This window comes from Platalea leucorodia (assembly GCF_965183815.1).
Source record: "Platalea leucorodia genome assembly, chromosome: 2".
Lineage (NCBI taxonomy): Eukaryota > Metazoa > Chordata > Aves > Pelecaniformes > Threskiornithidae > Platalea > Platalea leucorodia.
The window spans coordinates 2,965,969-2,990,552 of NC_138824.1; the positions used below are offsets into that span (position 1 = coordinate 2,965,969).

At 41.4% G+C, this 24,584-nt stretch overlaps 1 protein-coding gene across 6 annotated transcripts in view; it reads left to right on the plus strand.

Moving 5' to 3' along the window:
* UVRAG (UV radiation resistance associated) overlaps positions 1–24,584 on the plus strand; it is a 102,807-nt gene that overhangs the window by 56,770 nt on the left and 21,453 nt on the right. For 5 of the 6 annotated variants that reach the window (XM_082335639.1, XM_082335640.1, XM_082335643.1 and 2 more), the window contains one exon: positions 12,378–12,456. In XM_082335639.1, coding sequence (XP_082191765.1) covers positions 12,378–12,456 — 79 coding nt within the window. Of the gene's footprint in view, positions 1–12,377; positions 12,457–24,199; positions 24,279–24,584 lie in introns of all 6 variants that reach the window. The other variant, XR_014230637.1, reaches the window with a different exon arrangement.

The window sequence follows — 24,584 nt, forward strand, 5'->3', positions numbered from 1 at the left end:
ATTCATACTGTGTCTTTTAAAATATTTTCGAGAACTCTTATGTCCCTGCTAGATAATTTGGAAACGAGAATGGTTTCAAGAAATGGTTTTGCTAATGTTGTTTCGCTGTAGTAATAGTAACGAGAAATCAAATAGTACATGCAGTCTGTTCTGGCTCATGCTACACCTTCTTCCCACCAAAATGTGTTAAGGGAGGATTAGAAGACTAGCAGTAGTAAGAAAGTAACCGCCTCAAAGTCATATTTCAGGTTAGGGGAAAAAAATGAAGGGGTAGAATACATGATCTAAAAAGGTTTTGTATTTAAAAGGCAAAAAGACCATCGTAGTTTTCAAGCATAGCTTGAAAAGTCGCATACAGCACGTACATGCATTTCAGAGTTGTCTGATCTCGAAGAAGTGCTATTTTTTTTCTGTGTTGTGTGTTTAAATATTGAACTTGTTGCCACTTAATGTTATAAAGGTCAGAAATATACATAAAGTTTAAAAATAAAATAAAAAAAAACAAACAGGTCCTAGACAGTCATGGAAGAAGCCTCATCTAGTTTGGTGTATTTTTTGCAGGAATACTTGGCATTAGCTGATCTGAGATAACAGTAAACTACTGTAAAGGTTTCCTTGGCATTTTACAGTTTATAGAAAGATTTAAGGTCTTCTCTTCCACTCTGCTTGGCAAATACAGACATCAACAGGGCAAAGGATGCACAAACAGCTGCGATGCAGTCTTGGGCACCTGCAGTCAAAGGCATCTGACATCTTTGCAGTTATGTTTTATGACTTTTTTATGTACTTCAGGGACCAAACAGTTGTATGAAATGGCATGAGGAGGAGTGAAATTGAGCGTGCTGCCGTGGCTTTCTAAATTATGCTACGTCTTGTCCTGGCTGAACACCTTCTGTTGTCACTGAACGTAGGAAATGTCTGTCTACTGTGTCCTCGCAGAAAACAGGATCAAAATTGTACGCTGTGTTTGCAGCTAGAAGTGATCAGTCTGATCCTGAAGTAATCTCCTGGCAACTCTTTCTATGATGTGGAGTTATACCTCAAAATATAGGGTAGATTCAGACTAGATATAAGGAAGAAATTTTTCACGATAAGGGTGGTGAAACCCTGGCCCAGGTTGCCCAGAGAGGTGGGAGATGCCCCATCCCTGGAAACATCCAAGGCCAGGCTGGACGGGGCTGTGAGCACCCTGATCTGGTGGAAGATGTCCCTGCCCATGGCAGGGGGATGGACTGGATGGGCTTCAAAGGTCCCTTCCATCCCAAACCATTCTGTGATTCTATGAAAATTATCTTTTTCTAGAGCTCAGCTTCATCATTATTGAGAATTTGAAGCATGCCAGAAGATTGTAATTATTAGTCAGTTTTTATCTTGATGTTTGATTTAGGTAGGGGTTCTAGAAGTGGCTGTTTTGAACCAGGGTTGTGAAGATCTGCTGGCATCAGACCTGATCTGGAAACAGAGTCTGAGTGCATCCGACCTCTTGTATCACAGAGGCATTGCAGTGCTCGAAACTAGTTGTAATTCTCTGGGTGCTGGCCACCTAAAGACCAGTTTCATTTCATTGCTGTAGCCCATGTGGGAAGTGCAAAGGTATGAATAATAAAAACCAGGTCATCCTTCACTGGGATGAGGCAGTCTGGTAGCAACTGAGGAGCGTATCAAGCATGAAACGCAGCTGCCCTTGTTGGATCTTCAGAATACTTCTGGATTCCCTATGGATGTAAAGCCATGAGTGAGTTTATCCCGATACAGCCTCTGTAGAGGGAAAGCTGAGATGCAAGCGTGGGGCCAAAGGGCTGCAGCACGGTGTGTGGTGAATGTTAACGTATCTGCATGGCTTGTTGATTGAGTCTTGAATTCGGCCCAGCAGGTTGGTTTACCCCAGTTTGGGTTGCTTTTAATTAGTTTAGGGAGCTAAATTTCAGGGAAGTGGAAAAGTTGAGTAAGTTGGGCCAGGTGTACTTTTAATCTGCACACGTTCAAGCAGTTAATTTGATGTGTCGGTGTTGTATTTTTAGGCATACTCATTTGCACTGATAAAGAAAACTTCCATTATATTGCGTGTGGTTCACACAGCGTTAAGTCACGCAGTCGGAGTTACTGACAGCGTAAGTTCTGATGTAAAAAGTTTCACTTCTCGGGCCTGTGAGTAAAGCAGAGGTTGTGTCAAAGCTAGTTCTGTTACAAATCTGCTTCCAAATTACCTTTCTCAATGTGTTGTCTTTCAAGTCTTTTTAAGTGTGACAGGGTGGATTTGCAAACAAGCAGAGATCAGTGTGGCTGAGCAGGCACGTGGATAATTTTGGAGTATTTGGAACCCACTTTTGAATGAGCTTAGTCTAAACGTGGTCCTCACTACTGTGGCCTTGCTCCTGTTTCGAAGAAGGGGAAAATCAGAGTTTCAGCTGTAGTAGACTTACTAAACCGAAGGTGGGTATTGCTTTGTGCCTGGTAACGCATAAGCCACTTGCAACAAAGCAGTCTGAAAAATCGTGACACAAGCAAGTGAAGAATAACTTTTCACTGACATTAACATCTTCCCACTCAATCGAGAAGTCTTAAGTCATATCTGGTACTTTGGCTGAGATAATAAAGTGGCAGCTTTGGGAAGAAATCTTGGCAAACTTAAATCAGATGGAGGGAGATGGTTTGTTGAGAAATCTAATAGCTGTCAAAGCAAAGTTGATTCTTTGTGGTAGATTGAGTGTGTGTTAAGTGTTCAACTATATTGCTCAAAGAATGCTTTTTGCCATGAACTTATCCTGAACTGTATTTTTACGTTCCACATTCTTGAGGATATTTAGCTAGAATCCAGGCTTATTTTATGCTTGATCACCAAAATAATGCTTTTGCCTTCATTGGGTCAGCAAATATTACTGTGCATAGATTAAGAATTAGATCAGGTGTTCTTTAATGAATTTACATACTGTTAATACTATTTCTGGGAACTAGAAGCTTTTACATGCTCCTGGCCAGTCTGAGAAAGCAGATTTTGTTTACTGCAGTAGATGAGACCACTGACCCCAGATATCTACAGCTGAGCCATGTTTCTGTGAAGACATACTAGTCTTAATTTACTCCCATTGGAACACTAGACTCCTGATGAGATTATTTTTCAAAACATTACTTCATTTTTCAATAAGCAGGGACTTGACCTGTATAAAGTGTCCTCTAGTTAAAAACGATCCTTCAGTGGCAGGGAGATTTAAAGTTCCGATAGCGAGGCTGGCTGCTCTGTCCTTACAGATAGTCCTTGCGTCGCGATATCCATCACCGCGTGTGTGCAGCAAGCCTGCAATTCAAGTTGAAATATGTCACGGAAATGCACGATCGACAAAAAGGCATCAGTGTCACTTCTTCCGTGGATTGCCCGCTGTATTTTTGGGGTGTTTGAATGCGTTATTTGCTGAACTAGTAGAACGATACCCTCTTGTAGAAATTGGTGACTGTCTTATCAAGAACGGCCTGACGTTTGTAATCTGGGTCTTCGCTGTCTTTTCCTGTATACAGCCTGTACATATTGAAGCTATTGTACATTCCCCAAGAGCAAGGTCACAGCAGTTACGCTTCTTAATAGAAAGATGGCAGTGCTTCTGCTTTCGATTATCTTCTTGTTGAGCTATTCAGATAGGCATTTTGAAAATACATTTCATAACGTTAAACTGCCAATATGTTTTCCTTTCCCAGTAAACTAATTATCCTTGTGTTGTGTAAAGCTTGAATGAGGATATGCTTTTTTCCTTTGGCAGTCTGTATTTTTGTCATCGAGTTTGTTTTACAAGTATGGCTTTTTCTCTCAAGTAGAAACTAAAAACCATACAGTAATCAAATCTGAACTCACTCGTGATTTGTGATTCATATTCATGTCTTAATCCCATCTCTAGCAAAGCAAAGTGCACACTTGTAATCCTTTTTTCTGCCTTTTCATTTGTTTTCAGTTTTGCTCGCCAGGTAGGGGTCTTACTTTTTCATTTAAAACTTTTCCAGTCATGCTGGATGTTGGCAGACTAGTTAGCTGTTCCTGGTAGGCTAGTGGTCACCCTAAGGTCAGTTTGTGGCCTCCACCATCAACTGGTAGCTTGATCTAAGAAGGATCCGAAGTGCTCTGCGTTGCATCTCCATAACTGAGAAGTCTGGTGGTGAAGGCAGTTTCATGCTATTGCATTTTAGTGGTGTTCCTTCCAACAAGCACTCGGTTGCTTGGGTCTGCTACTTAAGAGCTGTGCCAGTCTGCTCTGAAGCTGATATAACTGTGGTGCAGCTTAGCTGAGAAGGAAACAGGTTTTGAAGCTGTCCAGCCAAAGCTTCTTCTGCCTTGGTCTTCTGGTGGAGGGCTAAGAGGTTGGACTGCTGGGTATTTTGGTGCCTGTGGCTCTTTAGCAGCCTGCTTTTCCTAATACTTGATTCGAAGTGTCCTGGGGAATAGTGGTTTCAAGAGGACAATGGTCGTCCTTCTCACTTAAAAGGCTTTCAAGGTTTGCTTTCTTCTGGTTGAGAAAAGTCCCAGCGCTTTTAAATAGCACAAGCTTTCTCCTCTGGATGCAACATTCCTTTCCAGTGAGCAAACAGGCTGTGGTTAGGTCGGAGGGAAAACACCAGCTCCTTCCTCCCCTGCCTGCCCCCCTCGCAGCCCCCCAAAAGGGGCTGAGGGTGAAATAACTCAAACTTCAGTAAATATTTAAACCTCGTTCTTGTACACTCCTCATACTTCAGTCATATCAAGCAAGAGCTTGTGACTTTTTCAGGTCATTAGCTTATCTGGATTGGGCTATTTAGTTCTGTCCTTGTATAGGGTGTCCTATCCACAGGCTTAAGCTTGAAATTAATAATTTTCCAAACTGCCCTGTTTTTTGGTAGAGCTGTGTGAGGCACAGTTGTTCCCTAGATGGGAACATCCATCCCTGATGGATGACTCTCTGCTATCACACCAGTGACTGTTACAGTCACAGAAATTACATCAGTTCTTTATCTGTATAATAGTGAATAATTGGGTTTCAGCTCCATTCTGCCAAGTCTGCTCTGCAGTCATCTCCCTGCAGCCATTCTGCTTACTGTCCTTGAAAATAAGAAGTGAAGGAAAAAGCCACGTCAAGTTTGTTCTCTGACAAATTCGGGGGATGCAGTTGGGCGGGAGGCATCACAGGTACTGCAGGTATGGTGATGTGAAAATCCAGTGGTATCGCCTTCATTTAGTCGGTGGACTAAGTTTCTGATCTTCAGCTACCTACTGGATAATTAAGTGTTCTTAAAACATAAATGTCCTTGCTGTTAATTTAGCTTGCAAAGCTACAAGTATTAGCAGTCCTTGAACTCTTGCATCGCTCTGAAAATTAAGGTTATCTAATACAATTCCAAACTAGATTTGGAATTTTACCTACGCTTGCCAAATGGGATGTAATATGCTATTTAAATTGTGTCACACTTCAGCCTGTGGGAAACAGTTAGATGTGATGTGTAAAAATCATTATTTTACTGACTTCTTCCCTAAAAAGCTTTCTGAAGTAGAGATTAAACTTTGAGACTTTAATATAATTTGGGATATGGCAGAAGTCTGAACAAAAGAGAGAATAAAAGATCTAAAACATATGGTGTTATACCAAAGTAGAAGCAGGTGAAAGCAGTTAAAAATGAAGCAATTCCTTAAGCTTTAAAAATAGTTTGTATTAAAGACAGGCGGTTATAGACAATAAAAATTGGCCACCAATATATTGGTACATATGTGATTTTTCTGGATACAGAGGAGTTCATAAATCACAGAACACAACAGTAAATGTATTTGGACTTGAATTCATAAGAGATACTTGAGGTCTGAAATAAATGTATGGAATAAAGATTCTTTCAGCTTTTCCTAACAGTTACCATCTGACTGAACCAAGAGTCCTGTGGTGATTTACTACATGTTCATCAGGCACTGAAGTTACTATGTAAAACAGCTAAAGATTAACTGAGGTTATAAAATTAAATGAGATCTTGATGGCTGATAAGTACTTGTCTAAGGTCAGCTGAAAAAGGTAGGACGGTGAAGAGAAGTTCTTAGCGGTTCGAGTAGAATAGGACACTTTATTTATGGGTTGTAAGAAAGGTGCTCCTAATGCTTAAAACACTGAAATTAGACTAATTCCAAATTTTTAGCTTTGAAACAGACCTTTAGTTTTCCAGAATCAGTATCTGTGGGCAACATAAGGAATCTTTAAAAGACCTTTTCTCTGTAGTCAGTTTTCTGATTTTTAAAAGCATCAGTATTAGTGCGCAGTCTTGGTTGGAGACACTGTAGTAGCAAACTTCTGCCCGTGCCGTCTTAGCAAAACCAGTGGTTTAGTCCATATATTCAAAAGTCAGTAAGAGATCGGTTAAAACCCTTTCTTTTATTAAGAAGTAACTAATACTTTTTATAAGGAAATAAACCACCAAACTTGATCGATCCAAACTGTAGCCACCTCACCTTAAACTGTAGATCTGAAAAAGAAAAAATCCTTGCAAGAGGCTTTTCTCTACCATCTACCCCTGAAATTTCTGAGACTTACTTTCAGCAGAACATAGGCATAGTCTCCTTTGTTATGCCTTGAATCGTAGAAAATCAGGCTGAAATCAACACTGGAAAGTAATTCCGACAGTCTTCCTACCCCGAGGAGGGATGAAGTTTATTTAGAGGGAAGCGTTACCACAACCGAGATACGGGGTGGTTTGCACTTGCTGAGAGAGGATGCATTAGACTTCTTTGTGCCTGTAGCTTTATGAGATGATCCGCTTGTGTCTGGATGAACAGGTAGTTTCAGCAACACGGAGCGATGGCTGGTGGTCTCGTGTGGCACACGGCGGCTTTTGGATTGGGTTGCTGCAGAGGCGTCGCAGAGCCCGTGGAAATGTCTTCAGGCCCCTGGACAGCTGCAGCTGGCAAAGGCAGGCATTGCAGCTCCTGCCTGCTCATCCCATACTGCCCCCAGGCCACAAATATTTTTAAACATATTCGAGAATACATCTGGAACTGAAAATTGAAATTTGCCTTGGTTTGTCACTGATATTTCTGTTTAGCTGCTTGCATCGTAATGATTCAGCCAGAGTAGAAATGATGGCAGCCAGCCACCATTAGTTTTCCGTATTGACTGGAAATGCATCTATTGAGTTTCTTTTTTTTTTTATAGAAAGACTTTTAAACCAAACTTGACAATTTAGTACTATGCCTACATTCTTTGTAACCTTACAAATGCGATTTACTGTAGTAAGATTATGCTTTTAATTTCAGTTTGAGGTATAGCTGCGTGTTTGTTATGCCTAAGATGTGTGCTACTTGACTAAATAACATGCTAGAAAAAAATCTCATTAAAGACTGGCTCCAATGGATCAGCTTCCTAAGAGTCCTGTTAATGGTGTAGTTGGGTACCTGTAAGCTTGATACCCATCAGGATGCTTTTTCTTACGCAAATGTTCAAACTGACTCTTTTAAAACTTCGCATTTGTGAAGTGTTGCGAGATCCTTGAAGAACTCAAAATTGAATTCCGTTGGTGATGGTCGGGTGCCTGTTCTGTAGTTTTAACTTGGAGAAAAGGTAGACTTTCAGCCCTGTTTTTTATTTAAAAGGCTGATTTGGGATTACTTTTCCCCATCAGAGTTTCTGTGAACAAAGCGCATAACCTTTGCCTTGCTTTTCCCTTTTCACAACTCTCTTGGGAGGGTTTAATGAGGCCTAGTACTCTAGAAACCTTCACATAGAGTCTGCAGCATGAAGTAACACCAATGTTGACGCTTCACTTAGCCGCTCCTTTTAGCTGGGCTTTCTTCCTTTTCCACCCCTGTTTGCCTGGACAGTTTACGAGGAAATTAGAGATTCTTCCTCTTAGGCTTGCGCTAATCTGCATTCTGATACTTGAGTGCACACTTTGATTTGTCGGTCTCGCTTGAGTTTCGTAAAAAGTAGATCTATTTGGTTATGTAAATCAGCAGTACTCTAAGCCTTGACCTACTCATACTTGTTCGCTTACTCATTGCCTATCAGCAAAACCTCCTTATGTGTAAATAGACTGAAACTAAGTTGCCCTGTGTACTTCAAAAACCCAACAGTCCCCTGTTCGTAGAACTGCTCAGTGGTTAGTGGCATCCAGTTGTGTTAAACACAAGATTTCAGTGCTAAGAATAGTATCTGATTTGAATATTGGGTGCCTTCAATGCAAGAGGAGAACTTCTTGACTAGCTGTTAGTAACGGGCTCCCTTCTGACTTCCATGCTGGTTTTTCTTGGACCAGGTTTAAGCTGAAGAGCTCTTTATCCAGCAGCTGACGTCTGCTTAGGAAGTGTGGCAGTAATGAATAGGGGACAGGCTGAAATACAGCAGTTGATGTTGGCTTGTTGGAATTAAGACTGCAGGTAGAGAGGAGATGCTTATTCTTGGGAATTCCCCAAGCAGGAGAGATGGGAAAGAAGGCAGGTTCAGATGGCAGATCAGTTGCCATCTCTATTCTAATTACTCAGAGATGATTAAAAGTGCCAGGTAACTGCTGCTATTTCTTTTTTTTTATATAGTCCCATGAGAAATGGCAATGAAAACCTCCTCTTGTGAGGCTGGAAAAACTTGGGTCTTGAACGTATTAACGTTAGTAGAAGCCTTGTGTGTGCTTTGTGGCTCTAAGCATAATAATGTTCTTGTTCACGATGGAAGAAACTGTTCTGTCATTGTGGTATCACAAGTAGAAGAATAAAATTTTTGTCCAAAGCAACATGCCATGAAAGGGGAGGTGAGCTATGTGTCTAAAAATGTCATGCATGTGTATGTTGTGTGGTTTATTACGGGTTTGCCTCTGTTCCCGCAGGGCGGTACAGCTGGGTAACACTGGTCATCTGACTTGTATCCCAGCGAGTCTTATAAAACAGAACACATGGCTCAATGAAATTAATAAAAACTTTGTTTGTCGCAGTCCTTCAGGATTAAATAAGCAAAACATAAAAATTCCAAAAGAAATGTGAGCGTTTAAGATTGAGAATCCTCTTTGTTATCTTAGATCTTAAAGGCACATATTGACCATCTGGTTAAAATCAGTCTTGCGTGCAGTTTGGATCACTCTTCTGCAGTGTTCTCCACCTTCTGAATTCAGAGCGGGACTTGTTCAATTTCAGCATCTTTGGCACAACCGTCACAGATCCTAAGGCTGCCTTTCCACGTGCCTGCTAGCTTGTTACTCCCTTTTTCACTGCTAGTCCTTGTGCTTTTCCCCAGCACAGGCTCTTACCACCGCTGACACGTCAGATGTCTTAAGTGAAGCAAGAATAGCCTTGAGTACAGTGGAAACAGGAGGTGCAGAAACAACTCCAAATGGGGTTAACCTGTTACAAGTTAGTAAATGTTGTGGTTTTTCCCTGCACCGAGTTAATGTTCTCTGAACTAAGATTGTCTTTGTGAGTCACTGGTAAAGTTATGACTGCTCTCTGCCAGCTGAGCAGTCTGCTCTTTATATACAGGAACAGAATATCTGCTGTAAACTCAGGGTGTATTAGGGCCGTGTTTTAAGAAGCCTACACACTATTGAAAAGTAATATTCCATAGTCGTAAGAAAAATATCCACATATTTTTACAAGGGCACACTTTGAACCTCACAAAGCAGAAGCTGTTTTGTTCACAGTTACTGCCTGGTCGGTGTGTGCTTTCCTTAGTGTGTAAGTGTATTGCTCTGAGGAGGAACAGAGCTCAACTTCTGAGTGTACTCACAACAAGTTTCCTACTACTTGATAACTCCTCTCGGATGATCTCTGCTCGTGATTACACAACAGGCACCTGTAGCTTGTTTTTTTTCTTTCCACTAAACATATCACACTTATTCCTTTGAATTTGTCATCTTAGAGTAAGTCTCTGTGTTCTGCTTTAAAGGAGCTTAATGATTTTTTTTTTCCCCCAAACATATCAGCAAGAATGGAAACAAGGAAGGTACATGTTGGAGTAGAATGGGCAGGCGGATGCCATTTTGCATTTTATTGAGTGCTTTGTGATTATGAAAATACTAAAATAGTAGTTTTCAAATGTATTTTTTCAAGCAAGTATAACTAAAACCTTACACAGCAGACTTTGCAGCATGCCAAAGTGAGAGCTTTAGCTTACAGTCGTGCTTTTCTAAGGAGCAGGAAAGAAGAATTTCACATGGGGAGCCAGCAGTTAAAGTTGTATTCAATTATACTCAATGAAGCACTATATAAAATGTCACGGTTCCTCTTCCTTAAGTTTATTGCTTGTGACCAGGCTTAATGGGCAAGCAAGATAACACGCACAGAGACATAAAAGTTGGTAATATTTTCCTCTGAGTCATGAATGTGCATACACAAAGACATCCACTGATGATTTTCAAGACTTTCATGTAAATGATTATGTTATGAAAGCTGACACGAGGCTGTATGTAGTTTAGAGTCTTTCAAGATTAATTAGTGGAAGTTAGAGGACAGAAATGTGAATATTAGCAAAAAAGCGGGACCAATGTGATAAACAGAGAAGTTTAATCTTTACCACTTAAAAGAAACTGTGTGTGGGAGATGGTAGCAAGCACTGTAAAACAGTTTTTTATCCTGTTTTCTATACTGCATGTATCGAAGACCCTGTGTCTAATAATAGACTACATGGTTCCCGTTACTAGTGACTTAATGAAATACTATCTTCTAGTGAAACATGGCTTGTGTTCCTAATGGTGCTTTTATTGTCGAGCTTGAGTTCTATACTGTTAATTGTAAAGGTATCTTTAAATCGAAATCCTGCTCTATTTGGGTAGTGTAATTGTAGATATTGAAATGAATTCCTTTTGATTTGTGTTTTACACGTTAGGATAATGCATCGTGGAATTTTTGTAGCATGTGTTCAGTTTGAAAGGTTTTATTTTCTTGCATGGGGAACCAGTTGGATTTATAGATCTATTAAGCAAGGTGAGCTAGATATATACTGCTCACGGTGATTTTTATATTCCTCAACTTGAAGTGACCTAGTGAGTTTGAAAGTAGCATAAAACTTGAAGCTGACGTCTTAATATTTGATCTGCTGTGATCATGACCTTTTAACCTTTAGCTTTAATGGCGCTATATAATTCTCCTTAAAAGTTGCAAATGTACTCTACTGTGGGGCTGATTGATGATAAAATACACTTTGCATAATCACCCCTCTAGAATGTGTGTTGTTTCTAGTAGATATTGATCTCCTGTATTTGTTATCTTCTATTTGAGGGAGACTTTGGTTTCTGATGTAATGTGGGTTTTGTGCCGATAATACGCTCAGCATCTTGATTAGGAGCTACAGAACGTACGGTTCTTGAAAAGGCCAAAGCTCGTTTCATGGTATAGTTCCCATAAACATAAACTTTAGATTGTACGAAGATGACTGTATTGACCACGATGACCTCGTAACCTCTGGTGGTAAGGAAAAGTCAAAAGGCAATCCTAAGAAATGCAGTGGACAAATACTAAAACTGTTTGAGAACTGCTTCACTTGAGTGGAGATTCCTAGAACATATGCATTATATTATTATATTATATAATATATTATTATATATTATATAATAATATAATTTATTATATTATAATATATTTATTATATAATTAAATAATATTATATGTTATTATATATTATATATTATTATATTATATTCTTAAACACAGACTGTCAAACAGTTTCAGTACTTTAGGGACTAAAGTTTTGGTTCTCTGGTCTCGTGCAGCAGTTAAGACAGAAATAAGCTGTGCTACTTTCTTATAAGCTATTTGCTACATCTAGGTATTTAAAATTGTGAAAAATGCTTTATTTATTAAATAGGAGAAATAAATATTAGGAATATGATATTTGCAAGGACTGTAGTGGCCAATGATGCTGTATTCTTGATTACTTGTATTCTCTAAGTCGTCTTCTGGTGTGTTGGTAAATGAGCCTGCAAATGTCTTCTGTGTGTGAAAAGATTTGTGCTCTTTCAATCGCAAAAGAACAACCAAAACAGAACACCTTTCTTTAAAAGACTGTTTCTGTTTGGAAATGAGCTAACCAAATGCGAATGGCTGAACACAAAGGGATAAGGTTGGATCTGGTATTACGCCGCACGCTTCTTAAAACATGCTTCACTTAGCGAGAGGAATGTTGCAGCACTGGGAGAGTCATAAAGCATCTTTTAAAAACCTAAAATACTTTAGAAAATGTAATTCATTAGCTGAATGTTGATGTCATTTTTTTTAAAGGCTGGTTGACTGGAGTTGCAGGGGGTTCCTAAGTACGTCCTGCGGAGGGGGTTCCTGGGAGAAGTCAGCAAGGGAGGCTTTTTCAATCTTTACCTTCCCAGAAAAGGCATCTGTGGCTTTTTAAAGTTTACTTAAGCATCTGAATAATTTCACCTTAAATGCTTTTTTCTGTTTTCTTTCCCATCAGATTTCCTTTATATCCAAAAGGAGGGGAGAAGCTTCAGTTTGAATACGGAGTATATCTTCTCAACAAAAATATAGCACAGGTTGGTACACGAAGATTTTTTTTTATAAGTATCTGTGTTCTGCTTAGTGTCAGTATGGCATGAGTGTGCATCTACTGACTGGTGATGCTGTTCTCTACGGCAAACACCTGAACTAGTGGAGGCATTCTTCAAATCATTGTCTTCACTTCCCTTACTGCTTTGTGCTCGAGACTTTCTCTTGTGGTGCTTGAAGAAGGGCTCGCCAGCTAATAATGAATCTTTTCCTTTTCAAATAAATACTTCGAGTCTGTACACACTGTTTTGAAAATTGTAAATGTTTTCTGTTTTTTTTTATTCTGTCATACTTGAAGATCCATTCGTGTCATTCTCATTGCTGCTTTAATTTTGCTGAATTACTTTAACTAGTATTCTACTCTGGTACTTATGATAAGAAAACGCAACAAGTTGGAAAACCTTAAGCCTTGCCCATGCATGACTTTGTGGTTTTTTGGGTTTGGGTTTTTTGGGTGGTTTTTTTTTTTTTTTTTTGTTTTTTTTTTAAAAATCCTCTAATCATCCTTACTTCCTTGCTCTTAATGTATTTTAAAAATCATCCTTTACTTTGGCAAGCTCATGAGAGTTTACAGGTTTACAAACTTGTATTTGAGATGCTGCTAACCTGCTGCTGACACATTTGGTATGGAATTCAGAAAATGTTCCAGAAGCTGGTCTGAAAGGGACCTGGGGAGCCCGTTTAGACTGTTGCCTAGTCCTAGGGCAGGACCAGCTGCTTTTATGCCATCCCTGGTAGATGTTTGTATAACTTTCCCTGAGGGAAAGCCTGTGATTGAAGTAGTCCCTTCCAGTGATGGGCTGTCCTGGCCATTAAAGTCTTTTCTGACACCTAATCCAAATCTGTCTTGCTTCTGTTTGACCACATAATCGCTTCCTATAGTAATCTGTTCACTTAATTCTCTTCCTCTTTGCAAACTTTTATGCATTGAAAGACAACTTCTCCTTTCTAAAGTGTTATCTCATGGGTCATGTCATAGAATAGAATCATAGAATCGTTTAGGTTGGAAAAGACCTTTAAGATCATCAAGGCCAGCCGTTAACCCAGCACTGCCAAGCCCACCGCTAAACCACGTCCCCAAGCACCACATCTCCCCGCCTTTTAAATACCTCCAGGGATGGGGACTCAACCACTGCCCTGGGCAGCCTGGGCCAATGCTTGATAAGCCTTTCAGTGAAGAAGTTTTTCCTAATATCCAACCTAAACCTGCCCTGGCGCAGCTTGAAACCATTTTCTCTCATCCTATTGCTTGTTGCTTGGCAGAAGGGACCGACCCCCACCTCGCTACAGCCTCCTTTCAGGTAGCTGTAGAGAGCGATAAGGTCTCCCCTGAGCCTCCACTTCTCAAGACTAAACAACCCCAGCCCCTCCATGGCCGCCTTGGGGTGCGGGGCCCAGCGCTGAGCACAGCATTCGAGGGGCGGCCTCACCAGTGCCCAGCACAGGGGGACCATCCCTGCCCTGCTCCTGCTGGCCACACCAGTCCTGATACAAGCCAGGGTGCCATTGGCCCTCTTGGCCACCTGGGCACCCTGCTGGCTCATGTCCAGCGGCTGTCGACCAGCACCCCCAGGCCCTTTCCCGCCGGGCAGCTCCCAGCCGCTCCTCCCCACGCCTGCAGCGGTGCCGGGGGTTGCTGTGCCCCCAGGGCAGGACCCGGCCCTGAGCCTTGTTGAACCTGATACAATTGGCCTTGAACGTTTCGTACAATGTCTCTTAATTTCTGAGCATTCTTGTTGTCTCCTATTCCCCATCTGAATCCACATCTTTCTTGAAGTGCGGTGCCCAAAGTTATGCAATTGTTGCCTTCACAACATTGAGAAAGATGGGAGAAGTGCTTCATAGGTCTCTTCATTTTTTTTTTTTTTCCGGTTTATGTTCCGATAGATTTGTACTCTTAACAGCGTGAAACGGTGAATTTTGTGCTTCAGTGCAGCCAGCAACCCTAAGTCTCTTCAGCATAGCAACAGAACAGTCCATTCTGAATTTGGGCAGGTGACTCATTTAATTCACGTTTTACATGCTGTACCTTGAATGTACTTTAGATGCCCCTTTTTCTTCTTAATCGTGTCTCAGATTTGGTGACATAACTCTAGAAGATAGGGAAAGGCAGGCTGAGAACTCAGTCTCAGATTTGCGCTGTCTGCATGGGAGCCTATTCTCCATCCAGGTCACCTAATTAAGATATTGAATAGAACTGGGGTAAAGCCTAGACCCAGGTGGAACCCCGCTTCACTAGCACTTCCATTTGCAGCAGTGAACCGTTGCTTAACTACACCCAAAGAGTACTTACTTGCTTTGTATTCATTCATACTTCATCAATATCCCATTTCTCCAGCATGCTTGCGAGCGTATTACACCATAAAGTGCCAAGAGATTTATTTAAATTCCAACAGAAATATGGCATTTCAGTTTCTAACCTGTTTGTAAGGCTTGAAATTAGATTGGTCTGACAGTTTTATTCTTGAAAAATCGGATCATTTTTTATGCTTAGTTTCTAGTTGTTTGGTTTGTTTTTCCAGTTCTCTCTCCCACCACTTTTTCCCCATTCCCTGCCCCAAATTGAAGTAAAGCTTCTGGGTCTTTTTGTGTTGTTTGTTTTTTAAGCTTGGATTGCATTTACCGTTTTCCAGACTTCTGGTATCTTGCCCATGCTTAGTGTATTTTGGAAGATAACCTCCAATGGCTCTGAAATTACTTAAAGGCTAAAATATCTTAAGATGAAGTTAATCAAGTCCTGCTAATCTTGGAAATTCACTTAACCAAGCTGTTAATATAACTTAGACTGTGACTCTCTGTTGCTGGTATTAATAATGGCAGCCAGCTGTTCACACTTGACTTTCATAGGGAAGACTAGTGAGAAAAAGGGATTAAATGCTCTTTCCTTCAAATGCTTTGATAGCTTTCTCTCTCCATTACTGTCAAATCAATGCTTTCCTTAATCTCTACTTATGTAAATACATTAGTTCATTCTGTAACTTGGTGAGTCGTGATGCTGCTTGCTTTGCTTTTCAGCCTTTCATGTTTTTGTTCCTGTTCTGGAGTTTGCCGTTCAGTTGTGTGATGCAAGGGCCTCTTTCTTGATTGAAGCGATGAACTCTTCATCGAGCCCAAACCGGTAGCCTTTCCGTTATTTCTTGTAGTCTGGGCTAGTTGGCACTTGTGCCTGTAGTATCTTTGTAGTAACTGTCACCGCTTCACTTGTTCTCCTGTTTTTCTCTCTGACTGGTCTCTGAGGTGTTACCACTGTTAGGCCTACTGAAATCTCTCGTTCTGATTTTGTTCTTGACTTATTTCTAAATGACTATGAACAGTTGAACACATGATCACTCGCCCATGTTGCCTTCCAAGTCCTTGCAGTTGGTTTCTGAAATCACTGGTATGTTTTTAAGCTCATAAAAGTAAATGAAGACTTTAAGTATGTATTCGTATAAAAAAGCTTCCAAATTTACATGAGGTCACTGGTGCTGGTACAAGCTAAAGTAGTCAGTGGCCAAACTTTGAAGTGGTTTGTGCAACGCCAGTGGTTCACATGTTAATGCTTGGGATTGTATGCTGTTGAATATAAAAACATAATAAAAGTAAATCGGAATTTGGGGGGGGGGGGCTTGTACTACTTATTTAATCAGGAAAGTGTTACCGAAGTCTGTATAAACTGTTGTAGTCACCTTTGTTTTGATATCCTTGGTCAAATATTGCAGCTTTTTATAGTTCTGCCAAGGGGAAATTCCATTGTGAAAGCAGACCAGGTAGATAAGATGTAGAAATACATCACACAAACGTCTACTCAGGGGCTGACTTGATCTAGAAACCTGAGATTGTTTGAATCCTTTGTGTTTTCCATTGGAGGCTGGAACTGTTGAATTTAAGTAGCTTTTAGAAGATCTTAAGGCTGCTTTGAGAGAAGCTTCCAGATATGCTTAGTTCATGTGAACGTGTGAAAATAATTAAGTTTGGATGGAGAGTGAGCAGCTGCCTCCTATCTCTAGACCGTCACAGCCTGTGAGGGAATCCTTTTAAGGCCCAAAGGTGTTGGTCTTAATTCAAGGAACTGCTCCTGCAAATTATTCTGTTGTGAATAAATGCGGATCTGTTGCTTAATTCCCTCTGGCTGCTGTGGGAAGATTGGAGGTGTCTAGGAGGAACGGTGCTGACTCTACTGGAGCATTAAGAGAAGAGCTTGGGTCTCTGTCGCCTTACTGGAATCATTCATGCAAGTCTTGATCACTGTGGGGGAGAAATGAAGAGCCCAGAGAAACTTGTATCATTGTAAAGAAATACTTTGGATTTGTATAAGCTTCCCTGGTTTCACAGATTTTTGTTTTTTTCCTTTTCACGATTACCTGGAGTTCTGGCGGCAAGGAGAAACGTGAGTGGGGAAGAAGTGAGACTGGGTTGATATTAAGTAAAATTACTGAAATAAAACTCTTCTAGAGATAAAGTGGTACTGTTTTGTAAAACAGCAGGATAATAACAATGAAAACCACATCTTGCACTCAGGAGAATTCAGCTGGAATTAGAAGCAGCTCAGTGCTAGCTTGGTAGAGCATTTATTTGGAGAAACTTGCTTTGCTGTTACATTCCGAAGTCAAAACAATGTGTGTTAATTCTGAGAGTTCATAATAACTTCCATCTGTACGTGAGCACAAATTGTTTCAAGCCCCATATTTTCTGTTTGTAAAATTGAATCCCTCACGAAGTTCACAGAGTAGCTTTTTATGTTGGATAATATTAGGTAAGACCATAAATTTCCAGTTAAGATTTCAGCTCTTTGACTCTAACGAACATACAAATGTGTTATTTTTTCAAAGGGAAATTAGCGACTTATGTCTAATAATATCAACAACAACAAAAAAATCACTGTCATTCCACAGCATTGTCAAAGGTGAAGCACAATACAGTTGCTAAAAACGGGAGTGAATTGCTCCGCTCTCAAAAGCATTCGGCGCTGGGAGATCATTCGGTAGGTAGCTGGCCCCGCAGCTCTGCGGCTGCTGAGCTATGGATGTGCGTGGGGTATCTGAGGAAGACGAGGCTTTAGTAGGAAAATGAAATGAACTCTTGCATTGGTTTTCACAGTAGAAGAGTTGAGATTACACCGTGAAAACCTCCTGTTATAGTGGACGAATATTAGGAACTCACTAAAGCGTTGTGCGGGTTTTTGTGGGTGGTAGGCAGACATGCAGCATGGGCAAGCTGGCATCTCGGCGTTCTCCTCGCTCTGAACGTAATGCACGTGGCACGCAGCTCAGCCAGGGCATAGACGTGGACCTTGCTAAGCCGAGCTCTCGCAAGTCTTTGAGCAGTGGTCTTGGCGCTTCAGGTTTCTTCCTCTCAGCTCTTTAAAAAAATTTTTTTTAACCCCCACACACTGTGGGGGGTGAGAGTTCAGTGGCTTTGAGTTTCAAATCTCAGGCCTGTAGAAAGAAAGAAGCTTTATTGCCGCTTACTGCCTGTTTTTGCTCTCTCTTCCTTTTATTCCCAGAGCCTTGATTGCTTGGGCTTGACTTCAGCTTACGTTCTTCATTATGTAGGAAGAGATGATCTTATTTTAGTGACCGTCCTTCCTGAGTGAGCACGCACAGTGTCACTACGGGAAATACCTGACCCAAAGTTGTGTACAAGATGATATTAAATGGTTTCTTTTTTGTATTGGTTATTGTTTCTAACCCATGCATATATGATGTGTAGCCATTGAAGACAGCATGACCATCTTGTTCCTTTACATATTCGGGAGGTTGTCTCTAGCACAATACTTGGCAGTTAGTATTCCTCATCCAGTTGGAAGATTGCTTGGAGAGGAAAGAATTGCTTTATAGCTGTAGAGCTGGTGTCTTCTGCTCCTGCTCAGCAGGGGATTTGCTGCAGTTATTTTCTTGCATGGGACAATCAGCTTGTTTGCAGCTCTGAGTATCAAATGATGATTTGGTATTTTGGTCAGCCACAGAAGGGGGTGGAAGTTGATTTCTCTCTTGATCATCTGGATTTCTTATTCTTATCGTTCTTATTATAAGGAAGGCCAGCTTCTCTACAGAGCCATAGGCCAGAACTGTGATCGCTGTGAGACCCCTTTGAGTCTTGTTGCTGCTGTGACCTTGGTCCCTACTTCCATCTGGCTTTTGTGGATGTGGCCTCAGAAATGGGGGTGTTCTGTCCTTGCCTAAACTACTGGCTCTTGAAAGGTGACTCGCACAACTGGGTATCAAATGAATTTGGACTGTTCTGCAACTCTTTAATTCCCTAGGGCCAAGCTAAGGAGTGATTGTGTCTAGTCTTACCCCAGTTCATCGCTGGTGTTTGTCACAGCTGGGGGCAGTCAGAGGATACCTTCCCAGACATCACTTCCAGGTTTTGTGAAATCTTTTTGGTTTGTTACACTGCATGAGTTAAGGTTTTTTTCTGTTCGTATTGAGTGCGTGCTCTCAATTGCCTCGCAAGGCAAGGCTTCTCTTCCGATCCAGCCTTGATTTGTTTTGTCAGACAACTGTTGAGTGATGTTAGTCTGATATTCCTATTCACATTGGCATGATTTGCTCAGCCCTGGCCAAAGAATAGTTCTGCTTTCATCTGACACTCATTAGCAACAGAACTTTGCTATTTGACACGAAAAACTCACTCAATCTTTCATCAGTTCCCCCAAGGATGTTTGTTTTCACATCAGTGCAGTACAGATCCAAGCAAGCAACTTGTGTCTAGCCCTCCTTTCCCGCGTCCAGAGTCGCTGTGTCCGCATGGTGGCAGACAACATTTACGTGCTTTGTGTAACCTGCTGCAGATGTCGATCAGCCAATGCTGCCCTCGCGGGAATGGCGCTTTTTGTCTCAATTGCTTGTCTAATGCACGAGGTAAGTCACATTCACAGAAGCATAGAAGAAAACAAAATACTCCTTGATGTATTTGAGCTGCAGTCAAACTGATATCTTTCTAATAGCTGCATGGAATAAAAGTTGAATGCTTACATACGAGTGCCATATGTAAAAAAAAAAAAAAAAACAACAAAACCAAACTGAAATTCAGCTCTTAAACATGAAATGAGGCAAGATGTCCAGTTTCTGGCTCTGTTAGGCTATCTAACATGTGAGAAAATCAACTTTATAATAGAAACTATTAAACTTTTCCATGGGAAGTTGAACGGCAGAAATGTTAGGACTAGAAATTTGTTTTGGCAATAAACACTACCGAGCAGAAGTGTCTTTAAGAGTTCTGTGGGTATCGGTGTAGATGCGGTGGTTATGACCCTTTGAGTGTAGGATACTGTGACTTGCACACTACATCTTTTATGAGGCCCCTAAACTAAGATCATAAAACGTACAGTTCAGAAAGAATGCACTGTCTGAATTTGCGGCCAATTTAACTGCATAGGGAAAAGTGTTCTTGAAAGAGCACAGGTTGAAGCCAGAGTCGAGTCCTCATCTTGTAAAGTGCCAAGCATTCATTTTAATGTTAAGAGGAAGGGACTGCACCTGAAAAACCACAAAGTACCTTCTCCAGCTGCGCAGAGCCAAAAGCTTTTAGGAGAGGTTTCATTCCTGAAAGTCTCCTAGGGTAGCAATGGGCTGATACCTAGCCAGATCATTTAGAATTGGGGAATTTACATATGTGTTTTGCAAACTTGTTGGAAGGCTTTCTTTTTTTCCTTTCCTATCACCCATGCCAAGATAAAATAGGCTGAAATGAGACTGGATTAGCTGTAACAACAGTCGCCCTTTCATTCAGATGAAAGCCTGCCTAGCCTTGCCCGTAGGCAATCTGTACTGATCAGCAAAGGCCAATGTTAACTTCTTCTGTGGAGGAGCAGATCTTGGCTCTCCAGCCTGTCCCCATCACCGCACCTGCGGCTGGAGCCCAGGCAGCGCTGGAGGCTGCGCTTCTTGCTCCGGTTGCAGGGAGTACGGAGCAGATGAGGTGGGGTGAGCAGCGTGCTTGGGTGCGAATAGGGGAGGTGGCAGCACCAGCTGTGCCTAGGGTCACTTCTCCAAAATAATTTTGGGGACCACCCCCTGCAAGCGTGCTCTGTGTGTTAGATCACTTGTGTATGGTGTAGCTGTCATCGTCTCTGTGCGTTAACTCTTCAGCCCACTCAGTTTAAAAAAAAGAAAAATGAGTATGTGTTTAAAATAGAATAAAAATTTAGTAATCGAAAGGAAAATGGATTCCTGATACAGCTAAGCTGACATAAACACATGTGATTTGCCAAGTTAAACTGCTTTGTACTGTACGTAAGTACTACATTTTGAAACTGGAAGAGATAGGAGAGTGGGAAGTCTGTTATCAAGCCATGGCACAATGTGTTAGTGTAGGAAAAAGATGTAGTGTATGATTTTTTCCTAATGAGTAGGGTGTGTGCTCTGGAGACAAAGCTTGACTTTCAGATATGAAATGTTAACACCTGTGGAATTCGTGGACCTCATTTGTGAGCCCGTCTCTTCCTTCAGGAGCCTTCTCGCTTTCTGCCATGTTGCCGTCTCTTAATGGAAAAAAAAAATCATGCGAAAATGCATATCGTGTCCTGAAACCTTGCTTGCTTTAATGCATAAAAATTACTCTTATCTGTCATTAGCAAGCAACCGACAAGCTGTGACTTTTTTTTTTTGCTGAGCTTCTGTTATTTTTCACTTCTCCTTCCACCCACATCCTTCGTTCTTCTGTTGTATCGTTTAAATATGTACGTTTTGTGTTCCGTGAGGCAGGGTTTGTCTCATACTTCTCTACATAGGATTTGGCACATCAGGGCACAAATCCTGTTTTGAAAGTTTTGGGTATGACAGCTGCTCCTAAATCACCCATAAATGCTTTTCTGGCTTACTAGATACAGTGGTTGAAGTTTAGAGCAAGTTGTTCTCTAACAAAAGGAATAAAAGTGTCTAATGTGTATTGGCTTATTTACTTTTTGATCAGTCCAGAATGCTTGGAAATCCAGAGCTTGAAAGTATTTTGTTTTTCAAGAGACTTGAAACACTAAAGGGGATATTGTGTCTTTCTTCACTGGCCTTGTGCATAATTCATGTCAATATTTCTCAAGCTAATATTGTGTAAATAGAAAAAAAAAAAAAAAACAAGCTCTGGTTCAATTTAGCAAATATAAGTTGCTAGTTGTTTTCAGGAAGGCCATTTCTGAACAGACCTTGGTTTAATGCGCCCTGACCTCAGCTTTTAAGTTTGAAATATGCTCTATCATATGAGAAATGATTTTCAGTATCGGGCTGTCTTTGTGCTATTTGGTGTTCACTGAATGATGGTGTTACGCTGATAGAAAACAAGTCTTACACAGGTAGAACTATTGATTCTATACTCCTTGAATGAGAGGTCTTCACATTTGATTCAAAATCTAGTCTTTTTTAGAAGTCAGTCTCCTTTTCCCACTGAAAGTAGCGTAATGGATACCTGGGAAGCAGTTCAGCTTAGAAGAGATGTGGGGCTGGGAGCTGAGAATCCCTAAATTCTTCCTACATTCTTCCTAAATTCTTCCTCTGTGGCATGGGCCTTTTCACTTGCTCTTTGAGTAACGCTTTCTCAAAGCAAGAGCCTTTTCACTTGAAGGAGTAGGTTTCACAAACCTGGATGAATGCTTTAGGAAAAACTGCCAAAAGCTCAGTTTTACCCATTTTAAAACAAGGGCTTTCATAGAATCATAGAATCGTTAAGGTTGGAAAAGACCCTTAAGATCATCGAGTCCAACCATTAACCCAGCACTGCCAAGTCCACCACTAAACCATGGCCCCAAGCACCACATCTCCCCGGCTTTTAAATACCTCCAGGGATGGGGACTCAGCCCCTGCCCTGGGCAGCCTGTGCCAATGCTTGACCACCCTTTCGGGGAAGAAGTTTTTCCTAACATAGCATTAAAGAACAAATAGGTGAAAGACTTTGTGTTTGCAATACCTAATGGAGCGCGTTGTTCGTGCACACTGAAACAATTCTGCAGGTTCCTTTCCTGCAACATCTCAAGGTACAAGGTAATGCTAGACTGATGCCAAATGGGAAGATGGCCTGGTTTAGGAGGGGATTTATCAAAATATGAAGGTAATGAATAAATGGAGGAGGAGTGAGTAGGACCACATGCAAATTTCCCAAAACTTATTTGGAAACTTTATTATATTGCTCTGAACTGTCATTGAGCGATCACAGAAGGGTTTGGGTTGGAAGGGACCTCTAAAGCCCATCCAGTCCAACCCCCTGCCATGGGCAGGGACATCTTCCACCAGATCAGGGTGCTCACAGCCCCGTCCAGCCTGGCCTTGGATGTTTCCAGGGATGGGGCATCTCCCACCTCTCTGGGCAACCTGGGCCAGGGTTTCACCACCCTTATCGTGAAAAATTTCTTCCTTATATCTAGTCTGAAACCTCATCGCTAGCAGAGAGAAGTTCACAGGCTTGGGTGTGGATGTTCACCTGCCGCCCGAGCCGATGGGCTAGCCCCAGTGCACCCACGCAGCCTTTCAGCCTGGCTGATGAGTTTGGGCTCTGGGCTGTATTCGCTCTGATCTCCAGCCAGGGCAAGGTGGGTGAATTCACCGTACCCACCCGTGCGCTCCTCAGACTATTGCCCTTTTGGTGTTTGTAGGTAAAAAGCAAGTTTCAGATGTTCTCATGCAGTGCAAAATTACACTTGGGGAGCTAAACACATAAAGAAAACGTCATGTTTAAGGTATAGGTACAAAATATTCCTTGTCTTCCTCTGTCTGGCTTTTGCACATCTGACCTTTTGTTCTGTGCCTGATGTAATGATTTTTAATACAAAAGTTCAGGAGGAATGAGGTCATAGGAAGTAAGTGTGCCCATGTCTTATAATCCAATAAATATCACTTTGTGATACCGAGGTGTTTTAAGAAGTTCTGACCTGAAGCTGGAATGGTTGTGCTGTATAGTTTCATCTCAGCAAGCTATAATGCAGCAAGACTACAGCCGAACAGTAAACATGGTTTGAGTTATTTGAGTGCATCACTGGGGAAGGGGGGAGCTTTTCTGAGGCCAGTAATTGCTCTATCTTCTAAATTGCCTTGTTTAATGTTCTTTCTGTAAAATGGCCGTGGTATACGAGAGGCACCTTTATGGGCAAGGGGGCCTGTAGATGTTATTTTTATAGCGAGCCCACTAACCACCAAATCTTACAGGAATAGTTTACTTATGTAAGTGACTGTTTCCCCCAGCCTGACTTTGACGCTGCTTTTCCATACGCTTACTGGGACACCAGGCTCGAACCGTGAAGGCTAACGCTGGAGACCTCTCTGGAGGGGTATTGTGTTTGCTCTCGGGAAGGGCTTCGCGAATACGAGCGAGAGTCCTGGAGGAAACGCGGCTTTTGGCTCGTCTAAATGTTTAGTTCTGCAGTGTGTTCTGCATGTACTCAAACACGTACTCCTATTTCCTTATTTTCTTGTGGTCTATCTCCAATAAACACGATTGCTGTGAAACCAAAATCCAGTATTAAATATTGCCTATTATCACATTTCAGTTTTAAAAATTAGAAGAAAACTACTTCATAAATGTTTGGCAGAATATTACAAGTTGCTGAGGATTAGCGTCCAGGCTGCTGCTGGGTTTGAATAATGTTCAGCCTCCGTGTTTTGGTGGATGTGAGGGGAAGCAGCAGCTTAATATACTTTTAAGGCAAATCAAAGACGGTAGAAGGGAATTTGATCTGTTATCAGATGTGAATGTAGTTTCCCTGCTCACTGCCGAATCACTCCTGTACTTCGATTTTGTGCATGAATTCCCCCTGCCTTTCAGATGGAAGTGAATTAAGATTCTCCAGCCTGAGAGGAGAGGAAAGGAGACGGGCTGTTCTTGGGGCAGCAAGAACCAGTGGGTGAGAAAAAGTTACCATATGAATTTGATGCAGTTTGCGAGAACTGAAGCAGTTAAAGCTCCATGCTAACCCGATGTGTGTAGACACTTAACCGTAACGTAAAGATCAAAATTCCCTAACCTGACTAACTTGACAAACTTTCCTAACATTGACTGTCTTGGACCAGTGGCTTTGCAGCACCTTGACTGTTAGTTATCGCTGTTATAGATCAAAGTAAGAGAAGAGGAGAGTATCTTAGTGATAGCAGCCTCTACCTTGTACGTGGGGGGGAAATCAGGCTAGTTTAGACTAAGCATGTTTTAAAAA